Source organism: Rattus norvegicus, chromosome 5 (genome assembly GCF_021556685.1).
Source record: "Rattus norvegicus strain SHRSP/BbbUtx chromosome 5, alternate assembly SHRSP_T2T, whole genome shotgun sequence".
Lineage (NCBI taxonomy): Eukaryota > Metazoa > Chordata > Mammalia > Rodentia > Muridae > Rattus > Rattus norvegicus.
The window spans coordinates 33,394,704-33,417,174 of record NC_141538.1 but is presented as its reverse complement, the minus strand read 5'-3'; the positions used below and the strand labels follow the sequence as shown (position 1 = coordinate 33,417,174).

General features: G+C 41.7%; 2 protein-coding genes across 4 annotated transcripts in view; both read left to right on the top strand.

The window, feature by feature from the left end:
• The window catches only part of Otud6b (OTU deubiquitinase 6B), a 34,362-nt gene extending 27,709 nt beyond the window's left edge, over positions 1-6,653 (top strand). Inside the window, exon 8 of the mRNA XM_087547881.1 lies at positions 4,435-6,653. Within this exon, the coding sequence (XP_087404007.1) occupies positions 4,435-4,495 (61 nt within the window). The 3' untranslated portion in view covers positions 4,496-6,653. The remainder of the gene's footprint in view (positions 1-4,434) is intronic.
• The window catches only part of Lrrc69 (leucine rich repeat containing 69), a 170,902-nt gene continuing 152,865 nt past the window's right edge, over positions 4,435-22,471 (top strand). Inside the window, exon 1 of one of the 3 annotated variants that reach the window (XR_015619967.1) lies at positions 4,435-4,928. Coding sequence is in view for 2 of the 3 variants with exons in the window: in NM_001438020.1 (NP_001424949.1) it covers positions 4,725-4,928 (204 nt within the window). In the remaining variant the exon portion in view is untranslated. 3 annotated transcript variants of the gene reach the window in all.

Sequence of the window (22,471 nt, the reverse complement as noted above, 5' to 3'; positions counted from 1 at the left end):
CATACAGGCTGGAAGAAGGAAGTTTTTTCTGTTTAACCTGCTTGACCTCAATCTCACTATCAAGGTATTAGACTTGTATTAGAGTCTACTTCTAAGGGATTCCCGCATGTACTGAAGACATCCAGTCTCGTGATGGATGAACAAGAATTGCATTCTTGGACTTTATGTTGGAAGACAGCCATTGTTGGAATAGTCAGACCATAGGCTGAAAGCCACTCTAATAAATGCCATGTATCATTCTGTCAGTTCTGTTTTTGTGGAAAATGCTAACTATTACACCTAGCCTCTCCAGATAGTAAATGATGCTCAAGTAAGAAATGTCTTCCAGAGAGAGCAAATCAAAGAAACTGTAAAGATAGTGCATGATGAAGCTGATGATATGTAGATTTTGTTTAGAACACAGGAAGATCGAAGATCCCAACTGAATGGCCGGAGTCTTTTTTTTTCCCCTCCCCATCTTTATTAACTTGAGTATTTCTTATTTACATTTCGATTGTTATTCTTCCCGGTTTCCGGGCCAACATCCCCTTAGCCCCTGCCCCTCCCCTTCTATATGGCTTCCCCTCCCCATCCTCCCCCCATTACAACCCTCCCCCCAACAATCACATTCACTGGGGGTTCAGTCTTGGCAGGACCAAGGGCTTCCCCTTCCACTGGTGCTCTTACTAGGCTATTCATTGCTACCTATGAGGTCAGAGTTCAGGGTCAGTCCATGTATAGTCTTTGGGTAGTGGCTTAGTCCCTGGAAGCTCTGGTTGCTTGGCATTGTTGTTCATATGGGGTCTCGAGCCCCTTCAAGCTCTTTCAGTCCTTTCTAAGATTGAATAGCTGGAGTCTTAAAGGCACAGTTCCATAGCAGTTTCACCTGGAAGTCCAAGACAGAGGGCTGGTGAGGAGGCTCAGCAAGTAAAGGTGTTTGTCACCAAGTTGGACCTGACTTTAGTCCCCGGATCTTACAGGGTGGAAGGAGAGAGCGGGTTCTTACAAGTTGGCCTCAGACCTTCATGTGCACACTGCAGCGGTTCTCACCCACCCAGTAAATATAATAAAAAAATGTTTAAAGGAATTCTAAGACAGAGGCTGCACATTCTGCAGGCAGCTGCAGATGGAGGTCAAGCTTGACAGAAGGTGGTAAGACCTGGAAAGACCCACTGAAGTGGTTTTTTTAAAAGAATTTTTGTCAGTTTGGATAGAAAGGAATAATGCTAATTTTTAAAAATAATGTCCTGTTGGTAGGATTGTATCTAGCACAATAAAATGGTACAACCACCCTGGAATACAGTGACAGTGCCTCAAAAGAGTATATGAACTGGTACTGTATGACGTAATGATCCCACCCCTAAGTATATTCCCTAGTTGAAATGTTACACCTTTAACTCCTCAATGTTATTTCTAAGAGCTAATGAAAGAAGAGCCCTAATGCCTTCATGAAGACGAAACGATGAGTAAAAAGTGGTATGTAGATATAATGGAATATTATTTGACAGTAAAAACTAAGAAATGGTGTATACCTTTACATGGATATGCCTTGCAAATGTTAGTCTCAGAAGCCAGTCATATAACTTCACCTATATACAATGTTCAAAATTTTTCAAAAAAAAAAAGGATCAGGGTGGGTTATGGTTGGGTTTTAGAACATGACCACATCATTTTATTTTTCTCACTTGCTGCCAAGAGGTAGAGAATTTAATTTGTCTCACTTGAAATGTGGGCAGACCTCAGTGACTTGCTTCTTTCTAATCAAAAGATTGCAAATTAGAATTAACAATCCAGCAGTGATGCCCATGGCTCCAGGCTAAGTCATGTAGGTAATGTTTCCACCCTTCTTTCTATCTGGAGATGCCCAAGCCACATGTCCAGGCTGACCACCTGAAGGTTCTAGTCGACAGTCCACATCTCTTGCCTGACACAGGAAGGTGAACTTTTAGGTGATTTTTGCTTTGCTGCCACAGTGGTCATCAAAGGGAGCAATTAGAAGCTTGGGCCAAATCAAGATCGGTGAATAGATTAATGTTTAAATCATTGTGGGGTGATTTTACAGCAATAGATAACCAGAGAAAGTTGGGTTTATACTTACAGAAGAAGGAATCCAAGTTTACAGTGCAATCTAGGTTTCTCAGAGCAGTAGGAAGCAGGATCAGGCTACAGGGTCCCCCTTCCTTCTCTAGGTGAGTAACAGATTTCCATTGTTTGGGTACCGTCTTGTCGGATTCTGGACACACAATAGTTGCTTAGAGGTGATGGTGGCACAGTTTTTTAAACGATTCCTTCTTGTGTATCTGTACATGTGTGATGGTCCACGTGTGCACGCATGTAGAGGCACAAGCTGCCTTTGGGAGTCTTCCTCTACTTGTTTCTCCCTCACTCATTGATGTAGGATCCACATGGCTACTTTGGCCAGCCAAAATGCTGTGGGGGTCCAAGTCTCGGCCTTTGGAGAGTTGGATTTGCAGGTGAGCTCCCAAGTGTATCCTGAGTTTCTGACTTGTGGCGATCTGAACTTTGGACTTGTGCAGCAAGTAGTTTAAGAAGCTTGTCTCCAGAGGAGAGATGTATACAATCTCAGGAGAAACCAGAGCATAGTTTTTCTAAATTTTAATTTTTACCGTGTGTTTGTATGTATGTGCATGCACACCTAAGTGCAGGTGACCTCAGGCAGCGTTCAGCAGAGCATGTTGTTGGATTATATAAAGCAGGTGGTCATGAGCTGTATGTAGGACATGGGTTTAGGGAACCAGACTTGAGTCCTAGCCACTGAGCCTTCTCTCTGGGCCCTAAGAATAAGACTTTCTAAGAATAAAACCTTTTGATTTCCGTCTTAATAGTTTTTGTTGCAAAGCGAGGGTGAAAGAAAAAAGGCAGTTCATATGTAGCTGGAAATGGTTTGATCTGTTCTAGCAACTGGAAGTCATTAGCGATAAGCTTGTCTTGTTATGATGATAGGTGACTTTCCTTATACTGTTGTAAGGGTACTGTTCCTATGTCAGAACTGTGGTGGTACCTGTTGTTCTCATGTTGGAAACTTCTTGCTTCAATACCACTTTCCAGTGACACTCTTTTCTATTTTCCTTAAAATATTATCTTCTTAGTTATTTCTCTTTCCTGGTTTTCTTTTTACCCATAGCGACTCTCCTCATCTGCTAGACAAGATAGATTTATATCATTACCATGATTTGTTTTCTACAACTGGATTGGAATTTCTTTGGGAGCAGAGTCTTTTAACTTTCTCATCTACTCCTTTATAAGCAGTTCTTGCACTGGAGTTGTGTTCTGAAAACTTGATAGGCTGAGTATCATTTATAGTATTTAAATATTTGGCAATCATAATCTAAGCTTGCAATATGTCTAACCAAAGTGCCTCCAAGCCTCCTCATATCTAGGTACAGATGGGGTTCTAAGGATTAAAAATCACTGGCCACAGTTTCCTCTGTCATAACCCCAGAACCAATAAGACTAGTATTAAGAACCCCCGTGTGCCGGTTACTCAGCATCAATAATGTCAGTAATCATCAATATCGTGTCCATCTTGCTGCTTTTCCTACTTCCTCCAGTTTCTGCATTTCTAAAGGTTGGATAGTTGCAGAACAAGTCCAATTGTTAATACTATTGTTTTATATAAGCAGAATCAAGGCTCACTGTTCTTGCAGCCAGCCCATCAATACCTTTCTCTGACCAACTGCTGTGCTTACCGAGATCTCAACCTGTGGATCACTACCCCTTTGGCAATCCTCTGCCTCCAAAAATATTTATATTATGATCCACAACCAAAGCAAAATTATAGCCATGAAGGAGAAATGAAAAATAAGTGTGTGGATGGGGGTCTCCACAACATGAGGAACCGTATTAAAGCCACATGAGGAGAGTTGAGAACCACTGCAGTAGAGCTTCCGATGTTCGAGATCTGGCCGAATCTTTTGCTGAGGGCAACCTCAGCTTGCTCTCTGGGCCTCCTATGTCTCTATGGAGTTAGCCTAAAGCCATGGTTAGATGTAGTTTTCTGTATGAGATTTCATCTGCGCTCTTGGCTGTATCCTATCAGGTACTTTCATCCCACGTGATGCTTTCAGTTGTAAGTGACTAGAACTGATTAATGGGTTACTAACCCTAATCCTACCAACTGAGCTCCTGTATTTCATTAGAACTTGGAGAAATGATGAATTTTCTGAGGCCTGCTAAAAGTCATTTATTAGCTCCAATTTCTGTATGAATGAAAACTATGAACTATTTGAATGTACTGGCATGCAGTTTGTATTAGAATAATTTAACACATGCTTGATTCACTTCTCCTTTATTAGTTTTTAGACTGAGCTGATGTCCCACCCACTCCAAGTATGATTAATGAGTTTTTTTCCTCCTTTTATAGAATTCTGTTATGAACTTCAAGGCTTCAGTATTAGGAAATGTTTGTCTACTTTACATTATTTTTTTTTTCAGATATTTAGCCTTCCTCATCTCAAACTGGTGGAAGACTCCCAAAGCTGGCCCAGTGACCTGAAGTGATCTCAGTATTGGATGACGTCCATGTTTCTGGCATGGACAAGCCTGCTTACACAAGCCCTGTCTTGTATGCTTCTGGCCCAGCCTGCAGTGGCCATTTCCCCTCTCTCATTAGAAAATCATCTAATACCTCCTACCTTCATCATAATGGGCAGTGGTTTAGCATCTATGACACAACAATTCTGCAATTACATATTCTAAAGATATAGAATAACTCTTGCCCCATAATGGTTACCTCTTCAAAAATCATGACTGAGAGATTATTGCTAACAGCACTGAAGGGTGGCAAGAGCACTAAGATCCTTACTTTGAATGGGAAGAAGATGAGCAAGATGCCCTCAGCACTGGAAAAACTGCCTAATCTGAGGACTCTAGACCTTCAGAATAATCAAATCTCCAAAGTATGCCCTGAGCTAAGGACCTTGACCAAGGTGAGGAACCTTAGAGCTTTTGGGAATGAGGATAGAAAGTAGATATAAGTTGTGAGTGATGGAGCAGTGACACTTTAATCTCTGGAGACTTAGCTCTCTCGAGACAATATGGAGTACCCTTGGAGAGGGATGAGTAGCTGTTCTTGCTTAGGGCATTACACATGGCAGGAAAGATGTTGCAATTTACTCCTGTGCCCTTTGGCCCACATCTGGAATCCGAATTAGATCCGTGCTCTTCTTCCTTCAGGCTGTCATCTGGAAAGAGGTTGGAAGCCTGGGTCTAGTAGTCTTCTACCTTGGGGCTCACATCTGGAAGTAGGCTTTGAGGATTCAGGCAAGACTGTGCCCACCTCCCTGGGGAGATTGTCCCGAAGTCTTTACATATGGAAGTAAGACACATTAAGGGTGTTGAGGGAGTTACTTTTTCATTTCCTAGAACTGGCTGGAACTTCAAGTGGAGAGGAGGGTTGATAGGAATAGGAAAGGAAAGGAATTTCTCCCCCTAAAACAGCCTTTAGGAGACGGTTAATGTTTAAAATAAAGAATATCCGTTTAAAGAGAAGCAGTTGACATGAATGAGTCCCAGATGCATATGTTAAAGGTTTCTGCCTGATCATGTCTGACTGCAGCCATTAAAAATCTTGAGGTTAAGTGGGCACAAGGCAACCGTTTTCCTTTTGTTGATTTCTTCACAGTCAGTACCAAAAGAGCCTTTAGACAACTCAGCCATTGCCCCTTACTAAGAGTTAAAAGGGTAGACATACCATCTTCACACGGCCTCCTTTACCCTTTATGAAATCATAATATGCAATAGTAGTTAGTAACTTCCAATGGTGTGGCAGCAGCCATAAGACAGGACTTACACTTTTCTAAAGGACAGATTGAGTTTCTGAGCAAAAAAATTTGAGTTCTTGCTAAAAACGGTGAAGTGACTTGTTTCCTGCTTGAGTTAGTTTCTATTTGTTGATTGTTGTTAGAAGAAAACGCCTTGTTTAAAAACTTACACTAAGATTATCTTTTATGACACTTTCAGTTCTAGAGTCCTCACTTCCATGTTTTAATTCTCCACTTAATTCTTTCTTTGTTGCGCCCATTTTAGTTACTACCTTTCAAATCCCTCTATGTTGAGTTTAGCTTCTGCACTGTTACCTTTTCAACTCAGCGTGATGGCCCACTTGGATGTTTCGGTAGCTGCAGCCTCCCTCTGCTCCCCACTGTGTATACTGCCCGCACCGCCATGAGCGGTCCACTCTGGCCTTGGCATACGTCTTCAGTTATAACCATGTACAAGCCTTTACTTTGCCTCAGAGAAGTCTGCAGTGTGCATTGCTGATGAATGAGGGTCTTTTGCGGGGAGAATCAGTATATTTTTGTCCCTGGGCTCTTCTTGCTGTCTTTTCTTTGCATATAAAACCTTCCACACTTTATTTTACTCTGCCACATTTAATCCTTTAGTTCCTGCATCTTTTTTTTTTTTTTAATGCACCTGATATTTTCCTCCAGGACCTTCATTCTCCAGCTCTTAACTAAGCTGATTGTCTTCTGGTTTTGCTGAATACTGTCAGTCCAGAATGTCACTGACAGCCATCCCAAAGTGGACACAGGTTTCTGAAACCCGTTTTTCTTCTCACAACTCCATTCACCCTTTTTCTCCCTTTCCCGTATGTACCTCCTCTGCTGCTGCCTTTGGATTGCTAGAATTAAAAACATGTGCCTGCGTGATCATCAAGTTATCTTTTTTTTTTCATTGCAGTCTCTATATATCATGCTAGTCTGAGTATGTTGTATTTAATATTTAGGTCCCTTGAATCACCCCTTCATGTCTTGGAGAGCAGGAATTCATGGCACATACCTAAACATAATAAAAGCAATATACAACAGGCCAACAGCAAACATCAAATTAAATGGAGAGATGCTTGAAGCAATCCCACTAAAATCCAGAACAAGACAAGGCTGTCTACTCTTTTCCTATCTATTCAATATATTACTTGAAGTTCTAGTTAGAGCAACTAGACAACAAAATGAGATCAAGGAAATACAAGTTGGAAAGGAAGAAATCAAGGCATCACTATACTGGATGATATGATAGTAGACATAAATGACTCCCAAAATTCTGTCAGAGAACTCCTACACCTGATAAACAATTTCAGCAAACTGGCTGGATATAGAATTAAATCCATAGCCTTCCATTATACAAACGGTAAATGGGCTGAGAAAGAAATTAGGAAAATAACACTTCACAATAGCAATAAATATAAAATATCTTGGTTTAATTCTAACCAAGCAAGTGAAAAAATCTCTATGACAAGAACTTCAAGTCCCTGAAGAAAAAATGGACCTCAGAAGATGGAAAGATCTCCCATGCTCATGGATTGGCAGGATTAATATAGTAATCATCTTGCCAAAAGCAATCTACAGATTCAATGCAATCCCTATCGAAATTCCAACTACATTCTTCACAGACATGGAAAAAGGAATTAACTTCATATAGAAAAACAAAAAATCCAGGGTAGCCAATAGAATTCTTAACAATAAAAGAACTGGGGAAATTACCATCCCTGACCTCAAACTGTACTACAGAGCAGTAGTGATTAAAAGCTGCATGATATTGATACAGTGACAGATCAATGTAATACAATTGAAGACCCATGTAGAGAGCTTCGACGTGCCGTGCCTCAAAGATGGCGCTGGTTTCCGCCTTCCACCCTCCCAACGGTGAGCGCTCCTTGCAGTAAACAAGTCCTTATTTGGCTATGTCTGCCTGGCCCGCTAACTTCCGAATAGTGACAGCCTATCTACATGACCCACATGGCTTGCTAGGACTGGCCAGTGCTAGCTATTTAAGTGTGGTGCAGGGCGTTCCCCGGGAGGACAGAGGGGGAGAGAGTCAGGAGAGTGAGAGACAGAGAGAGAGAGAGAGAGAGAGAGAGAGAGAGAGAGAGAGAGAGAGAGAGAGAAGAGATAGAGGTCAGAAGATTGTATCAAGGTTCCTGAGTAAAACTGCTTGAAGACGATCTCCTGTGGTCGTGTCTTCCTTGCTGGTCGAGGTTGGGCGCGGCAGACCCAGAAATAAACCCACATATCTATGGACACTTGATATTTGACAAAGAAGCCAAAACCATACAGTGGGGAAAAAAAAACCAAAAGCATCTTCAACAAATTGTGGGGGTCTAACTGGCAAGCTGCATGTAGAAGACTGCAAACTGATCATACTTATTGCCTTGTACAAAGCTCAAGTCCAAGTGGATCAAGGACTGCCACATGAAACCAGATACATTGAATCTAATAGAAGAGAAAGTGGGAAAAGAGCATTGAATGCATTAGCACAGGGGAAAATTTCCTGAACAGAACTCCAATGGCTTATGCTCTAAGACCAAGAATCAACAAATGGAACCTCATAAAACTGCAAAGCTTCTGTAAGGCAAAGGACACTGTCAATAGGACAAGTCAGCAACCTATAGATTGGGAAAAGATCGTGATCAGAGGGCTAATATCCAAAATATACAAAGAACTCAAGAAGTTAGAATCCAAAAATCCAAATAACCCTATTAAAAAATAGGGTACTGAGCTAAACAGAATTCTCAGTAAAGGAATCTCAAATGGCTGAGAAGCACCTAAAGAAATGTTCAGCATCCTTAGTCATCAGGGAAATGCAAATCAAAACAACCCTGAGATTCCACCTCACACCAGTGAGAATGGCAGGTGACAGTACATGCTAGGGAGGATATGGAGAAAGAGGAATCCCATTGCTGGTGGGATTGCAAACTGGTACAACCACTCTGGAAACCAATCTGATGATTACTCAGAAAATTGGAAATAGGTCTACCTGAAGCTATACCACACTTGGGCATATATCCAAAAGATGCCCCATGATACCACAGGGACATGTACTCCACTATGTTCATAGCTTTGTTTGCAATAGCCAAAAATTGGAAACAACCCAGATGTCCCTGAACTGAAGAATAGGTAGAGGAAAAAAGTGGTTTATTTATATAATGAACTACTATTCAGCTATTAAAAATGAGGACATCATGAGTTTTCCAGGCAAAATGGATGGAACTAGAAATTATCAACCCGAGTGAAGCAATCCAGATCCAAAAGGATATATATGTGCATGGTATGTACTCACTGATAAGTGAATGTTAGCAAAAGTGTACAGAGTACCCACGATATACCCCACAGACCATAAGTTAAAAAAGAAAGGCCCAAACCCAATTAAGTTACACTCCAGAGAATCAAATAGCCCTGTTAAAAAAGGGGATCCAGAGCTAAACAAAGAATTCTCAGCTGAGGAATATCAAATGGACGAGAAGTACATAAAGAAATGTTCAACATCCTTAGTCATCAGGGAAATGCAAATCAAAACAACCCTGAGATTCCACTTCATACCAGTGAGAATGGCTAAGATAAAAAACTCGGGTAACAGCAGATGCTGGTGAGGATGTGAAGAAAGAAACACTCCTCCATTGTTGGTGGGATTGCAGACTGGTACAACCATTCTGGAAATCAGTCTGGATGTTCCTCAGAAAATTGGACATTGAACTGCCTGAGGATCCAGCTATACCACTCCTGGACATATACCCAAAAAATGTTCCAACATATAACAAAGACACATGCTCCACTTGTTCATAGCAGCCTTATTTATAATAGCCAGAAGCTGGAAAGAACCCAGATGCCCTTCGACAGAGGAATGGAAACAGAAAATATGATACATCTACACAATGGAGTACTACTCAGCTATCAAAAACAATGAGTTCATGAAATTCATAGGCAAATGGATGGAACACAATATCATCCTGAGTGAGGTAACCCAGTCAGAAAAAACACATGGTATGCACTCACTGATAAGTGGATATTAGCCCAAAAGCTCAAATTACTCAAGATAGAATTCACAGACCACGTGAAGCTCAAAGCTCAAGGACGGCCGAAGTGTGTATGCTTCAGTCTTTCTCAAAAGGGGGAACAAAAGTATTCATAGGAGGAGATATGGAGACAAAGTTCGGAGTAGAAACTGAAGGGTTGGCCATTCAGAGCCTGCTCCACCTGGAGATCCAGCCCAAATACATACAGCCACCAAACCCAGACAATATTGCTGATGCCAAGAAGTGCTTGCTTACAGGAGACTGATACAGCTATCTTCTGAGGTTCTGCCAGAGCATGACAAATACAGCTAGCAGCCAACCATTGAACTGAGAAAGGGGTCCCCATTGGAGGAGTTAGAGAAAAGATTGAAGGAGCTGAAGGGGCTTGCCACCTCATAAGAACAACAATACCAACCAATCAGAGCTCCTAGGGACTAAACTACCACCCACAGAGTACACATTGCTTTACCTGCCTATGTAGCAGAGGATGACCTTGTTGGGCACCGATGGGAGGAGAAGCCCTTGGTCCTGCTAAGGCTGGATTGCATCCCCCCCCATCCCCTCCCAGTGTAGGGGAATGTCAGGGTGGGAATGCGGAAAGGGGTGGGTGGATGGGTGGGGGAACACCCTCATTGAAGAAGGCAGAGGGGGATGGGATAGGGGGTTTATGGACCAGAAACCAGGAAAGGGGATAACATTTGAAGTGTAAAAAAAAAAAAAAAATCCAGTTTAAAAAAAAAAAGGAAGCCCAAGTAAGAATGCTTCAATCCTGGTTGGAGAGATGGCTCAGCAGTTTAGAGCACTGGTTGGTCTTCCACAGGTTCTGAGTTCAATTCCCAGCAACCACATGGTGGCTCACAACCACCTGTAATGGGATCTGATGCCCTACAGTGTACTGATATAAATAAAAATCAATCCCACTTAGAAGAGGGAACAAGATCATGTGACCTGGGTGGGAGAGGGGAGGCAGAGGAGAAAAGGGAAACAGGATCAGGTATGGGGGAGACAAGAGAGAAGCCCAGAGGGCCAGGAGAATGAGTGGAAATATATAGCAGTGGGAGGGGTGGCAGAAGGGGGGACCTCTAGAAAGTCCCAGAGACCTGGAATGTGAGAGGCTCCCAGGACTAAATGCGGGTGCCCTTAGTGGAAATGCCCAATAGTGAGGAGACAGAGCCTGAAAAGATCAGGCCAGTATGATCAGATACACCAGTATGCAAATAGGGCCCCAGTTGGGGCATGGGGCCACCCACCTGTAGGCCCTGCTCCAGGCGTCTGTGGGCCTGTGACTAGGGGGGTTCTCAGACACTTGTACATCCAGGCGGTGTTGGGAGTCTTGGAAGAGCGAAAAATGGAGCGAGCTCCCCCCCATCCCCACACACACACAGTGGGCAGGGAGGGAGCTCCAGCTTGTCTCATGAGGTGATTGTCCCTATCTTGGCGGTGGCAGACTTGGTGGAGGTTTGGCTTAGCAATAAAAAGTAAGAAAAAGGTTTGGTGCCCATGTGGTTTGAACCAGTTCCTGGACAGATGTACTTGCAGTAATATTTTTTTTTTGCGTGTAAAGTTATGTTTTGTCAAGGTTGTGATTATAGTAGAGATTTCTGTTTAATTAAGCATACATGTTCTGTATAATGTGGCATTGTATAATCTCCTAGTGATGGTTTTGAATTGAGCTTTCTTTTTTTTTTTTTTATTAACATGAGTATTTCTTTCTTTTTTTTTTTTAGGTTTCTATTTCTTTTTTTATTGGATATTTTTTTATTTACATTTCAAATGTTATCCCCTTTCCCCCACCCAACCACCCACCCCTTTCCACCTCCCTGCCCTGACATTCCCCTACACTAGGGGTTCTACTTTGGTGCCCAACAAGGCCATCCTCTGCTACATATGCAGCTGGAGCCATAGATCTGTCCATGTGTACTCTTTGGATGGTGGTTTAGTCCCTGGGAGCTCTGGTTGGTTGGTATTGTTGTTCTTATGGGGTTGCAAGCCCTTTCAGCTCCTTCTAGATTTCTGTTTCTAAAGATAGAAACTCACTTTTGCATTCCCTAACTGCAAATACCTTTGAGAAGCCCTGACTGTACCTCAGGTGCCTCAGCCCAATGTCACTTGATGAGTAGTCACATTATTTTGCAGTTCCCTAAATGATCTGGCTATATCAAATGGGTACTCCATTTCCCTTGTTTCCCTTGGGTCACAGGAATTACACAGGCACTACATGAATGCCTAAGGGCAATCGGTGATCTATAATAATTCAAACACACAACCACAAGTCTAATTTTAGTCTGTCCCAGGATAGGGACCATTCTAGGGGCCTAAAATGCTTCCAGGCTGGTTTCTGGTCTGTAGCTTCTTGTTAATTAGAAGAGTTGGCTTAAAGGTCACCCAGAGCAATCAGCTTCTTCCTCTGGAATGATAGAAGGATGGAAGTAGTGAAAATAATTCAAGCTGTTTTCATTTTACCTAACAAAGTCTATGAGTCTTTTTTTTTCTTTGTATCATTCTCTTTATTTGGTTGATTTCAATCCTGAGTTTAACTGTTTCCTGCCTTCTACTACTCTTGGGCGAGTTTGCTTCTTTTTGTTTTAGAGCTCTCAGTGTTGTTGAGTTGCTAAGATAAGATCTCTCCAGTTTCTTTACAAGGGCACTTAGTGCTATGAATTTTCCTCTTAGCACTGGTTTCATTGTGTCCCATAAATTTGGGTATGATATGTCAACAGTTTCATTAAATTCCAGGAAGTCTTTAATTTCTTTCTTTGCTTCTTCTCTGACCAAATTATCATTGAGTAGAGACTTGTTCCATTTCCACATGCATGTGGGCTTCATGTTGTTTTTGCTGTTATTGAAGACAAGTCTTAGGCCATGGTGGTCTGACAGGGTGCATGGCATTATTTCAATCTTCTTGTATTAGTTGAGAGTTGTTTTGGGACCAACTATATGGTGAGTTTTGGAGAAGGTACCATGAAGTGCTGAGAAGAAGGTGTATTCTTTTGTTTTAGGGTGAAATGTTCTGTAGATATCCATTTTATTCATAACTTCTATTAGTTTCACTGTGTCTTTGTTTAGTTTCTGTTTCAATGACCTATCCATTGGTGAGAGTGGGGTGCTGAAGTCTCCCACTACTATTGTGCATGGTTCAATGTGTGCTTTGAGCTTTAGTAAAGTTTCTCTTATGAGTGTAGGTGTCCTTGCATTTGGCGGATAAATGTTCAGAATTGAGACTTTTCTTGGTGGATTTTCCCTTTGATGAATATGAAGTGTCCTTCCTCATCAAACTTGATAAGTTTTGATTGAAAGTCTATTTTACTGGATATTAGGATGGCAACTCCAGCTTGTTTCTCAGGACCGTTTGCTTGGTATTCCTTTTTCCATCCCTTACGCTGAGATAGTGTCTGTCTTTGTTATTGAAGTGAGTTTCTGGTACAGAGCAAAATGCTGGATCTTGTTGGCATGTTCAGTCTGTTAGCTTTTGTCTTTTTTTTTTTTTCATTTTTAAAAAATGTTTTCTTACGTTTATCACAAAATAATCGATATGACCTTTATAAAAATGATTTCTTTTTCAGATTTTACATGCATTTTTTTCTTGAACTGCATCATCTGTTGTATCACCTAGAAATGGAGTTACAGACGGCACGAGCGGCCTTGTGGGTGCTGGGAATCGGAAGAGCAGCCAGTCCCCTAAACCTAGGCGCTACCTCTCTAGACTCCATTTCTGAAATAGGATGTTCTTTTTTTTTTTCAGTTACTACTGTACTTTATTGTGTTCAACCAAATCACCATGTTACAAAAATAGCAAGCTGCCATAATAAAAAATAAGGCTCCTCTATCCAGCACCAGATAGCATAATTTTACTTTCAAGCCTAGAAATTGCACACTTGTATATAAACCAACCGAAGATGAGGATTGAGAGTTCATCTTGGTGGATTTTTCCTTTGATGAATATGAAGTGTCCTTCCTTATCTTTTTTGATGACTTTTAATTGAAAATTGATTTTATTTGATATTAGAATGGCTACTCCAGCTTGCTTCTTCTGACCATTTGCTTGGAAAGTTGTTTTTCAGCCTTTCACTCTGAGGTAGTGTCTGTCTTTGTCTCTGAGGTGTGTTTCCTGTAGGCAGCAGAATGCAGGGTCCTCATTGCGTATCCAGTTTGTTAATCTATGTCTTTTTATTGGGGAGTTGAGGCCATTGATGTTGAGAGATATTAAGGAATAGTGATTATTGCTTCCTGTTATATTCATATTTGGATGTGAGGTTATGTTTGTGTGCTTTTCTTCTCTTTGTTTTGTTGCCAAGACGATTAGTTTCTTGCTTCTTCTAGGGTATAGCTTGCCTCCTTATGTTGGGCTTTACCATTTATTATCCTTTGTAGTGCTGGTTTTGTAGAAAGATATTGTGTAAATTTGGCTTTGTCATGGAATATCTTGGTTTCTCCATCTATGTTAATTGAGAGTTTTGTAGGATACAGTAACCTGGGCTGGCATTTGTGTTCTCTTAGGGTCTGTATGACATCTGTCCAGGATCTTCTGGCCTTCATAGTTTCTGGCGAAAAGTCTGGTGTGATTCTGATAGGTCTGCCTTTATATGTTACTTGACCTTTTTCCCTTACTGCTTTTAATATTCTTCCTTTATTTTCTGCGTTTGGTGTTTTGACTATTATGTGACGGGAGGTGTTTCTTTTCTGGTCCAATCTATTTGGAGTTCTGTAGGCTTCTTGTATGCCTATGGGTATCTCTTTTTTTAGGTTAGGGAAGTTTTCTTCTATGATTTTGTTGAAGATATTTACTGGTCCTTTGAGCTGGGAGTCTTCACTCTCTTCTATACCTATTATCCTTAGGTTTGATCTTCTCATTGAGTCCTGGATTTCCTGTATGTTTTGGACCAGTAGCTTTTTCTGCTTTACATTATCTTTGACAGTTGAGTCAATGATTTCTATGGAATCTTCTGCTCCTGAGATTCTCTCTTCCATCTCTTGTATTCTGTTGGTGAAGTTTGTATCTACAGCTCCTTGTCTTTTCTTTTGATTTTCTTTTTTTTTTTTTTTAAGGACCTTTATCTAATGAGCCAGTTTATCGGCTTACAACTATATGTTCTTCTTCTTTTTTTTTTGTTTTTTTCCCTTTGTTTATTTCGATATATTTTTTTTATTAACTTGAGCATTCCTTATATACATTTCAAGTGATATTCCCTTTCCCGGTATCCGGGCAAACATCCCCCTCCCCCCTCCCCTTCCTTATGGGTGCTCCCCTCCCAACACTCCCCCCACTGCCGCCCTCCACCCACCAGTCTAGTTCACTGGGGGCTCAGTCCTAGCAGGACCCAGGGCCTCCCCTTCCACTGGTGCTCCCACTAGGATATGCATTGCTACCTATGAGGTCAGAGTCCAGGGTCAGTCCATGTATAGTCTTTGGGTAGGGGCTTAGTCCCTGGAAGCTCTGGTTGCTTGGCATTGTTGTACATATGGAGTCTCGAGCCCCCTCAAGCTCTTCCAGTTCTTTCTCTGATTCCTTCAACGGAGGTCCTATTCTCAGTTCAGTGGCTTGCTGCTGGCATTCGCCTCTGTATTTGTTGTACTCTGGCTGTGTCTCTCAGGAGCGATCTACATCCGGCTCCTGTCGGTCTGCACCCCTGTGCTTCATCCATCTTGTCTAATTGGGTGGCTATATATGTATGGGCCACATGTGGGGCAGACTCTGAATGGTTGTTCCTTCAGTCTCTGTTTTAATCTTTGCCTCTCTCTTCCCTGCCAAGGGTATTCTTGTTCCCCCTTTTAAAGAAGGAGTGAAGCATTCACATTTTGATCATCCGTGTTGAGTTTCATTTGCTCTAGGCATCTAGGGTAATTCAAGCATTTGGGCTAATAGCCACTTATCAATGAGTGCATACCATGTATGTCTTTCTGTGATTGGGTTAGCTCACTCAGGATGATGTTTTCCAGTTCCAACCATTTGCCTACGAATTTCATAAAGTCGTTGTTTTTGATAGCTGAGTAATATTCCATTATGTAGATGTACCACATTTTCTGTATCCATTCCTCTGTTGACGGGCATCTGGGTTCTTTCCAGCTTCTGGCTATTATAAATAAGGCTGCAATGAACATAGTGGAGCACGTGTCTTTTTTATATGTTGGGGCATCTTTTGGGTATATGCCCAAGAGAGGTATAGCTGGATCCTCAGGCAGTTCAATGTCCAATTTTCTGAGGATTCTCCAGACTGATTTCCAGAATGGTTGTACCAGTTTGCAATCCCACCAACAATGGAGGAGTGTTCCTCTTCCTCCACATCCTCGCCAGCATCTGTTGTCCCCTGAGTTTTTGATCTTAGCCATTCTCACTGGTGTGAGGTGAAATCTCAGGGTTGTTTTGATTTGCATTTCCCTTATGACTAAAGATGTTGAACATTTGTTTAGGTGTTTCTCAGCCATTCGGCATTCCTCAGCTGTGAATTCTTTGTTTAGCTCTGAACCCCATTTTTTAATAGGGTTATTTGTTTCCCTGCGGTCTAACTTCTTGAGTTCTTTTATATTTTGGATATAAGGCCTCTATCTGTTGTAGGATTGGTAAAGATCTTTTCCCAATCTGTTGGTTGCCGTTTTGTCCTAACCACCGTGTCCTTTGCCTTACAGAAGCTTTGTAGTTTTATGAGATCCCATTTGTCGATTCTTGATCTTAGAGCGTAAGCCATTGGTGTTTTGTTTATGAAATTTTTTCCAGTGCCCATGTGTTCCAGATGCTTCCCTAGTTTTTCTTCTATTAGTTTGAGTGTGTCTGGTTTGATGTGGAGGTCCTTGATCCACTTGGACTTAAGCTTTGTACAGGGTGATAAGCATGGATCGATCTGCATTCTTCTACATGTTGCCCTCCAGTTGAACCAGCACCATTTGCTGAAAATGCTATCTTTTTTCCATTGGATGGTTTTGGCTCCTTTGTCAAAAATCAAGTGACCATAGGTGTGTGGGTTCATTTCTGGGTCTTCAATTCTATTCCATTGGTCTATCTGTCTGTCTCTGTACCAATACCATGCAGTTTTTATCACTATTGCTCTGTAATACTGCTTGAGTTCAGGGATAGTGATTCCCCCTGAAGTCCTTTTATTGTTGAGGATAGCTTTAGCTATCCTGGGTTTTTTGTTATTCCAGATGAATTTGCAAATTGTTCTGTCTAACTCTTTGAAGAATTGGATTGGTATTTTGATGGGGATTGCATTGAATCTGTAGATTGCTTTTGGTAAAATGGCCATTTTTACTATATTAATCCTGCCAATCCATGAGCATGGGAGATCTTTCCATCTTCTGAGGTCTTCTTCAATTTCCTTCTTCAGTGTCTTGTAGTTCTTATTGTACAGATCTTTTACTTGCTTGGTTAAAGTCACACCGAGGTACTTTATATTATTTGGGTCTATTATGAAGGGTGTCGTTTCCCTAATTTCTTTCTCGGCTTGTTTCTCTTTTGTGTAGAGGAAGGCTACTGATTTATTTGAGTTAATTTTATACCCAGCCACTTTGCTGAAGTTGTTTATCAGCTTTAGTAGTTCTCTGGTGGAACTTTTGGGATCACTTAAATACACTATCATATCATCTGCAAACAGTGATATTTTGACTTCTTCTTTTCCGATCTGTATCCCCTTGACCTCCTTTTGTTGTCTGATTGCTCTGGCTAGAACTTCAAGAACTATATTGAATAAGTAGGGAGAGAGTGGGCAGCCTTGTCTAGTCCCTGATTTTCGTGGGATTGCTTCGAGTTTCTCTCCATTTAGTTTAATGTTAGCAACTGGTTTGCTGTATATGGCTTTTACTATGTTCAGGTATGGGCCTTGAATTCCTATTCTCTCCAGGACTTTTATCATGAAGGGGTGTTGAATTTTGTCAAATGCTTTCTCAGCGTCTAATGAAATGATCATGTGGTTTTGTTCTTTCAGTTTGTTTATATAATGGATCACGTTGATGGTTTTCCGTATATTAAACCATCCCTGCATGCCTGGGATGAAGCCTACTTGGTCATGGTGGATGATTGTTTTGATGTGCTCTTGGATTCGGTTTGCCAGAATTTTGTTGAGTATTTTTGCATCGATATTCATAAGGGAAATTGGTCTGAAGTTCTCTTTCTTTGTTGTGTCTTTGTGTGGTTTAGGTATAAGAGTAATTGTGGCTTCGTAGAAGGTATTCGGTAGTGATCCATCTGTTTCAATTTTGTGGAATAGTTTGGATAATATTGGTATGAGGTCTTCTATGAAGGTTTGGTAGAATTCTGTACTAAACCCGTCTGGACCTGGGCTCTTTTTGTTGGGAGACCTTTAATGACTGCTTCTATTTCCTTAGGAGTTATGGGGTTGTTTAACTGGTTTATCTGTTCCTGATTTAACTTCGGTACCTGGTATCTGTCTAGGAAATTATCCATTTCCTGAAGATTTTCAAGTTTTGTTGAATATAGGTTTTTATAGTAAGATCTGATGATTTTTTGAATTTCCTCTGAATCTGTTGTTATGTCTCCCTTTTCATTTCTGATTTTGTTAATTTGGACGCACTCTCTGTGTCCTCTCGTTAGTCTGGCTAAGGGTTTATCTATCTTGTTGATTTTCTCAAAGAACCAACTTTTGGTTCTGTTGATTCTTTCTGTGGTCCTTTTTGTTTCTACTTGGTTGATTTCAGCTCTGAGTTTGATTATTTCCTGCCTTCTACTCCTCCTGGGTGTATGTGCTTCTTTTTGTTCTAGAGCTTTTAGGTGTGCTGTCAAGCTGCTGACATATGCTCTTTCCTGTTTCTTTCTGCAGGCACTCAGCGCTATGAGTTTTCCTCTTAGCACAGCTTTCATTGTGTCCCATAAGTTTGGGTATGTTGTACCTTCATTTTCATCAAATTCTAAAAAGTTTTTAATTTCTTTCTTTATTTCTTCCTTGACCAGGTTATCATTGAGTAGAGCATTGTTCAATTTCCAAGTATATGTGGGCATTCTTCCTTGATTGTTATTGAAGACCAGTTTTAGGCCGTGGTGGTCTGATAGCACGCATGGGATTATTTCTATCTTTCTGTACCTGTTGAGGCCCGTTTTTTGACCAATTATATGGTCAATTTTGGAGAAAGTACCATGAGGAGCTGAGAAGAAGGTATATCCTTTTGCTTTAGGATAGAATGTTCTATAAATATCCGTTAAGTCCATTTGGCTCATGACTTCTCTTAGTCTGTCTACATCTCCGTTCAATTTCTGTTTCCATGATCTGTCCATTGATGAGAGTGGGGTGTTGAAATCTCCCACTATTATTGTGTGAGGTGCAATGTGTTTTTTGAGCTTTAGTAAGGTTTCTTTTATGTATGTAGGTGCCCTTGTATTTGGGGCATAGATATTTAGGATTGAGAGTTCATCTTGGTGGATTTTTCCTTTGATGAATATGAAGTGTCATTCCTTATCTTTTTTGATGACTTTTAATTGAAAATTGATTTTATTTGATATTAGAATGGCTACTCCAGGAATAGTGGTTATTGCTTCCCGTTATATTCATATTTGGATGTGAGGTTATGTTTGTGTGCTTTCATTCTCTTTGTTTTGTTGCCAGGACTATTAGTTTCTTGCTTCTTCTAGGGTATAGCTTGCCTCCTTATGTTGGGCTTTACCATTTATTATCCTTTGTAGTGCTGGATTTGTAGAAAGATATTGAGTAAATTTGGTTTTGTCATGGAATATCTTGGTTTCTCCATCTATGTTAATTGAGAGTTTTGCAGGATACAGTAACCTGGGCTGGCATTTTTGTTCTCTTAGGGTCTCTATGACATCAGTCCAGGATCTTCTGGCCTTCATAGTTTCTGGCGAGAAGTCTGGTGTGATTCTGATAGGTCTGCCTTTATATGTTACTTGACCTTTTTCCCTTACTGCTTTTAATATTCTTTCTTTATTTTGTGCATTTGGTGTTTTGACTATTATGTGACGGGAGGTGTTTCTTTTCTGGTCCAATCTATTTGGAGTTCTGTAGGCATCTTGTATGCCTATGGGTATCTCTTTTTTTAGGTTAGGGAAGTTTTCTTCTATGATTTTGTTGAAGATATTTACTGGTCCTTTGAGCTGGGAGTCTTCACTCTCTTCTATACCTATTATCCTTAGGTTTGATCTTCTCATTGCGTCCTTGATTTCCTGTATGTTTTGGACCAGTAGCTTTTTCTGCTTTACATTATCTTTGACAGTTGAGTCAATGATTTCTATGGAATCTTCTGCTCCTGAGATTCTCTCTTCCATCTCTTGAATTCTGTTGGTGAAGCTTGTATCTACAGCTCCTTGTCTCTTCTTTTGGTTTTCTATATCCAGGGTTGTTTCCATGTGTTCTTTCTTGATTGCTTCTATTTCCATTTTTAATTCCTTCAACTGTTTGTGTTTTCCTGGAATTCTTTCAGGGATTTTTGCGATTCCTCTCTGTAGGCTTCTACTTGTTTATTAATGTTTTCCTGTGTTTCCCTAAGTGTGTTCATGTCTTTCTTGAAGTCCTCCAGCATCATGATCAGATATGATTTTGAAACTAGATCTTGCTTTTCTGGTGTGTTTGGATATTCCATGTTTGTTTTGGTGGGAGAATTGGGCTCCGATGATGGCATGTAGTCTTGGTTTCTGTTGCTTGGGTTCCTGCGCTTGCCTCTCGCCATCAGATTATCTCTAGTGTTACTTTGTTCTGCTATTTCTGACAGTGGCTAGACTGTCCTATAAGCCTGTGTGTCAGGAGTGCTGATGACCTGTTTTCCTCACTTTCAGTCAGTGATGGGGACAGAGTGTTTTGCTTTCGGGCGTGTAGTTTTTCCTCTCTACAGGTCTTCAGCTGTTCCTGTGGGCCTGTGTCTTGAGTTCACCAGGCAGCTTTCTTGCAGCAGACAAGTTGGTCTTACCTGTGGTCCCGAGGCTCAAGTTTGCTCACAGGGTACTGCCCAAGGGTTCTCTGCGGCGGCAGCAACCAGGAAGACCTGTGCCGCCCCTTCCGGGAGCTTCAGTGCACCAGGGTTCCAGATGGCCTTTGGTGTTTTCCTCTGGCGTCCGAGATGTATGTACAGAGAGCAGTCTCTTCTGGTTTCCCAGGCTTTTCTGCCTCTCTGAAGGTTCAGCTCTCCCTCCCTTCTTTTGATTTTCTATGTCCAGGGTTGTTTCCATGTGTTCTTTCTTGATTGCTTCTATTTCCATTTTTAATTCCTTCAACTGTTTGATTGTGTTTTCCTGGAATTCTTTCATGGATTTTTGCGATTCCTCTCTGTAGGCTTCTACTTGTTCTCTAAGGGAGTTCTTCATGTCTTTCTTGAAGTCCTCCAGCATCATGATCAAATATGATTTTGAAAATAGATCTTGCTTTTCTGGTGTGTTTGGATATTCCATGTTTGTTTTGATGGGAGAATTGGGCTCCGATGGTGCCATGTAGTCTTGGTTTCTGTTGCTTGGGTTCCTGCGCTTGCCTCTCGCCATCAGATTATCTCTAGTGTTACTTTGTTCTGCTATTTCTGACAGTGGCTAGACTGTCCTATAAGCCTGTGTGTCAGGAGTGCTGTAGACCTGTTTTGCTGTTTTCTTTCAGCCAGTTATGGGGACAGAGTGTTCTGCTTTCGGGCGTGTAGTTTTTCCTCTCTACAGGTCTTCAGCTGTTCCTGTGGGCCTGTGTCTTGAGTTCACCAGGCAGGTTTCTTGCAGGGGAAAAGTTGGTCCTACCTGTGGTTCCAAGGCTCAAGTTTGCTCGTGGGGTACTGCCTAAGTCCTCTCCGTGGCGGCAGCAACCGGGAAGATCTGCGCCGCTCTTTCCGGTAGCCTCCGTGCACCAGGGTTCCAGATGGCGTTTGGTGTTTTCCTCTGGCGTCTGGACGTGCGCAGAGTGCAGTCTCTTCTGGCCTCCCAGGCGCGCCGCCTCTCTGAAGGTTCAGGTCTCCCTCCCACGGGATTTGGGTGCAGAGAACTGTTTATCGGGTCTGTTTCCTTCAGGTTCCGGGAGCAGAGAGCTGCTGCAGGCCGGGATAATCGGGTGTGGGACTTCCGGTAAACACAGGAAGTGCCCGGTCCTAGAGGAATTTTGCCTCTGTGTGTCCTGAGTTCACCAGGCAGCAACATGAGTATTTCTTATTTACATTTCGAGTGTTATTCCCTTTCCCGGATTCCGGGCAAACATCCCCCTCCCCCCTCCCCTTCTTTATGGGTGTTCCCCTCCCCATCCTCCCCCCATTGCCGCCCTCCCCCCAACAATCTAGTTCACTGGGGGTTCAGTCTTAGCAGGACCCAGGGCTTCTCCTTCCACTGGTGCTCTTACTGGGATATTCATTGCTACCTATGAGGTCAGAGTCCAGGGTCAGTCCATGTATAGTCTTTAGCTAGTGGCTTAGTCCCCGGAGGCTCTAGTTGCTTGGCATTGTTGTACATAAGGGGTCTCGAGCCCCTTCAAGCTCTTCCAGTTCTTTCTCTGATTCCTTCAACAGGGGTCCTATTCTCAGTTCAGTGGTTTGCTGCTGGCATTCGCCTCTGAGTTGAGCTTTCTTAAAAGACATGTACAGGCCTAGCATATCTATGAAAATATGCTGAGCATTATTAATTTGCAAGGAAATGCAAACCAAAGCCAAAATGAGATGTGACTTATATATGTTAGAATGACCACAGTTCAGTGAGATGTGACAAGTGTTGTGAGGGTGTGTGTGTGTATACACTGTATAGTCATTGTGGAAAACACTGTAGCGTTTCCT